The 6,838-nt window shown below is 55.2% G+C and overlaps 1 protein-coding gene across 1 annotated transcript; it reads left to right on the top strand.

Annotated features, from left to right (window-relative positions):
• Positions 1 to 1,058: 1,058 nt before the first annotated feature.
• On the top strand, positions 1,059 to 4,251 carry Fzd10 (frizzled class receptor 10). Its single transcript, NM_001271192.1, is given in 1 exon segment — positions 1,059 to 4,251. A coding segment is annotated over 1 exon segment (1,749 nt). The 5' UTR covers positions 1,059 to 1,431; the 3' UTR covers positions 3,181 to 4,251.
• The last annotated feature ends 2,587 nt before the right edge of the window (positions 4,252 to 6,838 follow it).

The following is a 6,838-nucleotide window of genomic DNA, read 5'->3' as shown; positions in this document are numbered from 1 at the left end:
CGACAGGTGCCGCACCCCAGATCTTTCGGACATCCAAGGATTGGGGTAGGCTCCTACGGTGCACTCATTCCTTGTGTGGAGGACTGAGGTGGAAGCTCCGTGTCCTTATCACAGACTAAAACAGACCAAAACCAACCAAGGGACTGGAGCCAGCACCGCAAGGCACAGAGAGGGCCCTCCACTCTGCGTGGGAACAAGCGATGCGCGTGTAGACTGGGCTCAGCTTCCACCTCCCAGGAGGGCGCAGGCCGAGCACATCTTTCGCCAAATAATATAAATACACAACTTCCTATAATAAATAAACCCAACCGCTTGGAGAAACCACCGGCCGGCTTGGCACGATGGTCCCCAACACGGTGGCCTTGGCGGGGCAAGGGTCACCACGATTCAAGCGGAGCCCCTCTTCCCGGGGTGCGGGGTGTCAGCGGCCCGGAAAGTCTCCTCCCCGTCCCCTCCCCTCTTTCTTTGAGTAGACCTTGCAGAAAAAGGCCCTAAACTTCGGCTTCCCAAGTCCCCTCCCCCTCCCCTGCGCTCGGCTCTTTTGAAATTTCAAAGGCAGCCCCTCCCCGGAGTCCGAGCCCCGCGCCCCGGGCAGCAAACCCCGGGTTTCGGGAAGATGCGGGCAGCTTTACAAGCCGAGGGGCCACTTTATGAGCACCGTCATAAAACGCAAATCCCGTGTCTCTTTGAAAGTGTCCTCCGCCAGGGCCCCGTCGTAAAAGTAGAGGATGAGTCCCCCAGCCCCCAACCCCGGCGAGGACCACCCTTACCCGGGTCCCCAAACTTCCCGTAACCTCGGCGTCCTTGGGGTACCGGGGACAATCGCAAGCCCCCCGCCCCCCAAACAGGGGCGGGGAGGGCAGGCTGAGAGGCCGGCAGGAGGTGAGGCTGGAGGCCGGGGTCCAGCCCCAAGCTGGGGCTGAGGGCGGAGGCTGCCCGGGGCGCAAGGCTTTCTGATGCAAAGCAGCAGTGGGGCGGGGCGGCGGGCGAAGGCGGGGCCTGTCACCAATCGGCTTTTTTCCTCTTTCCTACCCTTTGCCTCTTTGCAAGTCTTCTCATCCCGGGACGCCGAGCTCAAAACAGCTGCGGGCGCCGGGAGGGAGGAGCTCCGGGGCCCGGGGCCACGGTGCGCCCGCGCTGCCCCACTGAGGTCCGCGATCGCGCGCGCCCGGAAGAAGAGGCCAAAGTTTGCGCGCAGAGCCGCGCTCGCTCTGCCGTATTGTTTGCAAACTTCGTTCCCCTCCCCCGCCGCCCCGGACTCGGCCGAGGCCGCTCGCCCACCGCGGTGGCCCCGGGCGCCGCGAGCGCTCCAGCCAGACTGGATGGGCATGCGCGGGGGCCCGAGCCGGGGCGCGGAGCCGCGGGCAGCAGCAACAGCCGGTGCCCGGGAGCGGCGGCCCTGAGCGGCGCAGGGACACCGCGGGCGCCACCATGCAACACCCGGGCCCACGCCTGTGGCTGATGCTGCAGGTAATGATGGGTTCGTGCGCGGCCATCAGCTCCATGGACTTAGAGCGCCCTGGAGACGGCAAGTGCCAGCCGGTGGAGATTCCCATGTGCAAGGACATCGGCTACAACACCACCCGCATGCCCAACCTGATGGGCCACGAGAACCAGCGGGAGGCGGCCATCCAACTGCATGAGTTCGCGCCGCTCGTGGAGTACGGCTGCCACGGCCACCTCCGCTTCTTCTTGTGCTCGCTGTACGCGCCCATGTGCACCGAGCAGGTCTCCACACCCATCCCTGCTTGCCGGGTCATGTGCGAGCAGGCCCGGCTCAAGTGCTCGCCGATCATGGAGCAGTTTAAATTCAGGTGGCCGGACTCCCTGGATTGCAGCAAACTCCCCAACAAGAACGATCCCAACTACCTGTGCATGGAGGCACCCAACAACGGCTCCGATGAGCCCAGCCGTGGCTCTGGCATGTTCCCTCCGCTCTTCAGGCCCCAGAGGCCCCACAGCGCGCAAGAGCACCCACTAAAGGACGGGGGTCCCGGGCGCGCAGGCTGTGACAACCCAGGCAAGTTCCACCACGTGGAGAAGAGCGAATCCTGCGCACCGCTCTGCACTCCGGGGGTGGATGTGTATTGGAGCCGCGACGACAAGCGCTTCGCTGTGGTCTGGCTGGCCATCTGGTCCGTGCTGTGTTTCTTCTCCAGCGCCTTCACCGTGCTCACCTTCCTCATCGACCCATCACGCTTCAGGTACCCCGAACGTCCCATCATCTTTCTCTCCATGTGCTACTGCGTTTATTCTGTGGGCTATATCATCCGCCTCTTCGCGGGCGCGGAGAGCATTGCCTGCGACCGGGACAGTGGGCAGCTGTATGTTATCCAGGAAGGGCTGGAGAGCACGGGCTGTACCTTAGTCTTCTTGGTACTTTACTACTTCGGCATGGCCAGCTCTTTATGGTGGGTGGTTCTCACCCTCACTTGGTTCCTGGCTGCTGGCAGGAAGTGGGGCCATGAGGCCATTGAAGCCAACAGCAGCTACTTTCACCTGGCAGCCTGGGCCATCCCGGCTGTGAAGACCATCTTGATCCTGGTGATGCGCAGGGTGGCAGGGGATGAGCTCACTGGTGTGTGTTATGTGGGCAGCATGGATGTCAATGCTCTGACCGGCTTCGTGCTGGTCCCGCTGGCTTGCTACCTAGTCATCGGCACTTCCTTCATCCTGTCTGGCTTTGTGGCTTTATTCCACATCCGGAGGGTGATGAAAACAGGTGGGGAGAACACGGACAAGCTGGAGAAGCTCATGGTACGCATAGGGGTCTTCTCCCTCCTCTACACCGTGCCGGCCACCTGTGTGATTGCTTGTTACTTTTATGAACGCCTCAACATGGATTACTGGAAGATGCTGGCCACCCAGCACAAGTGTAAAACGAACAATCAGACCAAGACAGCCGACTGCCTGATGACCACCTCCATCCCTGCTGTGGAGGTCTTCATGGTCAAAGTGTCCATGCTTCTGGTGGTGGGCATTACCAGTGGGGTGTGGGTCTGGACTTCCAAGACCCTGCAATCCTGGCAACAGGTATGCAGCCGGGGGTTAAAGAGAAAAAGCCGGAGGAAACCAGCCAGTGTGGTCACCAGTGCAGGGATCTACAAAAAAGCCCAGCACCCCCAAAAACCTCATCTTGGGAAGTATGAGCTTCCTGCTCAGCCTTCAGCCTGCGTGTGAAGGCTGCTGACTGCAAGAACAGGAGAGGCAAAGCCCAAATGGGCAGCTTTTCTTCGTTGGCTGATTGTTGGTAAATCAAAGTAAAAAGTATATACACATATATGTGTATGCATGTGTGTATAGATATACTTACACACACATATATGGAGTCTACCTTGAATTTCAGAACTACGTCATAGGCTGCAGGTAAAGGGTTCTGTTCAGTTTGCTGTCTCCCTGAAGGGTCGCTCATTAAGGAAGGAGCCTCTCGTGTAACTCATTTGTGGTAAAGTCGATGATTCAACCACCCTCTGGAAAACTTTTGTTTAGGCCTCAAACACACGTGTGTGCATTCAGAAGACTGCCGCCTGTGTACAAACTTGAGGCTGTGTGAGCTCCTTTGCCAGCCAAAGAGCTTCCTTTGGACCAGCAAATGAACCACCCCAGTCTGCTCTCCCTCCCTCCCCGCAGCTGTATTGAGGGGGAGGGAGTGAGGGGGAGGAGGTAAAAGAAGGGACCCTGAGCCCAAGGCCTGCCTGCAGGTCCCTTCTTTATAGCCGTGTTTCTCCCGACACAGAACCCACCCTACCCTCCCATCCCACTGCAACTCTAACACTGGAGAATTCAAATGGTGTGCAATACTGGTTTGTTTTTTTTTTTTTACATTCCCCCCCCTCCCTATGAAAACAAATGAGAGGGGGGGGAAAAGTATTCTGTTGTAAATAAAAGGCAACAAAAGAAATCATCCAACAAAAGAATTAAGAGGCCCAAGCCTCAGGGGGGAAAAAAAACCCTTCAGCCTGATACATTTTGTGGCTTTTTAATGGAAACCAAGCCAGTGTGTTCTACTCGTTTGGGACTGATTTGTGGAGAGGAGAGGGGAGGGGGGGAAACCAGTGGAGAGCACCAGAGGGCTTATTGACTCTGAATTGTTAAACAAATGATTTCCATGAGTGGTGTTGGAGCACTTGGGAAGACAAACTTTGTTTCCAGCCAGGGAGGGCGATGCCTGCCTCTGTATATCTGTAATATATGATATTTTTCATGCTCCACTATTTTATTAAAAATAAAATAGTTTGCTGCTGCTAGTCACTGTGCGTTGGTGAGGGGAGTTTTCTCTATTTCCGGGCGGATTCTGGATTTGCGAGGCTGGTTAGACATTGACCGCGAACCTGGTTAGACATTGACCGCGAACCTGGAGATAGGCAGGGTCTGGAGCTGGCAAAATAAATCATCCTGGAGCTTGGAGGCTTGCGTGCAGGCAGTGGGTTAAGCTGGCGGTGACTCCTGCCCACAGGGTTCCATGGACACGGAATACCGAGACCACACTCACCTGAGAACCCTGTGAACCCCCTCCAGGAGCCAGCAGAGGAGAGGCAACTGTATTTATCTGACCTTCTATGTGCACCATTCCGAGTGGACCACTCTATTGCAAGTCTGGGACCATGGGGTACGTTTCAGAGCTGGATAGGTGAAAGCACAAGTAAGTGGGGTCACCAGCAACAAGTTCAGAAGCTCAGTCACCTCAAAAGTTCCTGCCATCCTTTCTGTTCATCATTAAGGCAGCTATTGGGCCTTGAGCAGACCCAGGATCCACTATACTAAGGCTTGACTAAACCTAGCTAGAGCACAGTTCGGCTCTGAGGAGTTGGGGAGAGCAGGTCAGTGTAGACCTACTGTGCCATCCTCAGAGTCTAGCTGGCCATCTCCGACCTCCATTGCTCAGAAGCACTTTAAACTATTTTAAGTCCTTAGACATACCAGCTTGATTGTGGCTTTCTGAAGCAAGTACCAGGAAGGGGGCTCTCCTTCCAGCAAGACCAGAATGAAGGACCCAGAAGGGTTGTAGGAATTTCACGGGGTCATGGGTCCTTAAGCAGGAAGGACAGGTGAGCTGGGTAGTCTGGGAAAAGTTCTAGAAATCATTGCCAGGCAGCCAGGCCATCAGTGAGTGTAAAACCCAGAATCCAGAATCATGGGAATAAAACCTCTATATTGACTATGGTTGCCCTCACCCCCAGAAGAGAACACTAAAGTGTGTGTGTGTGTGTGTGTGTGTGTGTGTGTGTGTGTATCACACACTGACCAGACCCAGACTCAACTGCCTGCCTTAGCTGTAGGGCTCAGCTGTGTAGGTTTTGAAAGTTCATCCAGAGGAATACCCCCGCCAAGAACAAGGATAAGGCCTTTCTTGTTCAGCTGTGAACCTGCTTGTCGGTGGCCCCATCCCCAACAGTGCCTGGATCGTGTTTACAAACACAATCAAGACTAACAGGGCCCAGGCTTTAACAGGGCCCAGTGTGCTTTAACATGTGCTCCCTGGGCCACAGTGAGAACAGCCAGCCTGAGCTTCTAACATAAACTTTTCCTGCACCTTCTCTCGTTTCATCCCGTCTCTGTATCTCTACCTGTATCTGTCTCCTGCAGATGAACTCTAGTTATCAACCAGACTGTAGTTTTAAAGAAAACCACCAAAGCTTGAAAGTTAGCATACTCCCATGCACACAAGCAGACACACACACATGCATATATATACACACACAAACAAACACAATCTTTGGACCCCCCCCCCTCCCCTCAGCTCTGTCCAGACCTCGGAAAGGAACTGCTGTTTCCTTAATTTGGAGACTGCAGGCCTCACTCCAGGACCATAGCAATGCGGATGGAGCTGAGAAGCGATATAGTTGGAAGTTGCCCAGAGAAGATGAACGACGCCAAGTTCACACAGCCCTTAGCTCTTTATCTACCACCAGCAGTTGCTCACAGGTTACACACAGAGGGCCCCTGACTTAGGGAAACCAGAGCTTCGTAGAGGAGACAGTGGCTCACATCTCATGAGTTCCAAGTATTGGGGAGACATCCTGAAGCAGGAGTCCCACCCTGGGGTTGGGAGACCCAGCATAAGTGCAAAGGCAGAATTAAGGGTAGGGAATAGAATGCCCCATTGAGAAAACGACAGGCAGGGCCTGGCTGATCACCCTTATATACTTCACACCATGCAGTACGGGTCACAGGGAAAGAATGGGGAGATGAGCTGCGGCCACAGCCCAGGCAGATATGAGAGCCTCTCTGGCTTCTCAGGAAGCCGTCTTTCAGTAGATGGGATGGGGAGATCCAAGAAACACCAGGTGTCTGTATCTCCAACCCTCTGTCGAGGAAATTCAAGTTCAAAGAGCTCAGGAATCCAGCCTGAAGTCTCAGAGCTTATTTTTTGAACCCAGGGTCTCTCCCTAAACTAGGAGCTCGCCCTGGCTAGACTGGCCAGTAAGCTCCTGCAATCCTCCGGTCTCTGCCTCTCTAGCAACGGAATTATGAATACAGTGCTACACTCCAGGGTTGACAGGGAGCTAGGGGTTCCAGTTCAGGGTGCCTCTGATATTCTTAGAAGCACTATGCCCTATACAGCCCAGTGCCAGGATAGAGAGGCCAGGCCTATTAATATATCCACTGCTCCTCCCCTCAGAGAGTCAACCTTGCCTTGGCTAATGGTCTCCAAAGAGAACGAGCTTTGAGCTTTTTCTTACGGGAACACTTTCCGACGCCAGGCACAGGATTCCGAGAATACCCTCTGATCTTGCAAGTGTAAAAGTCGGGCACAGTGGCTTCGCCCGGTGAGGGGGACCCTGGCTCTGTGACTTTGAATACCCTCACATCACAGCCACCTCCCAGGGACAGGGGC

The sequence above is a fragment of the Rattus norvegicus genome, chromosome 12 (assembly GCF_021556685.1).
Source record: "Rattus norvegicus strain SHRSP/BbbUtx chromosome 12, alternate assembly SHRSP_T2T, whole genome shotgun sequence".
Lineage (NCBI taxonomy): Eukaryota > Metazoa > Chordata > Mammalia > Rodentia > Muridae > Rattus > Rattus norvegicus.
The sequence above is the reverse complement of the archived record's forward strand: the minus strand, read 5'-3'. Positions and strand labels throughout refer to the sequence as shown.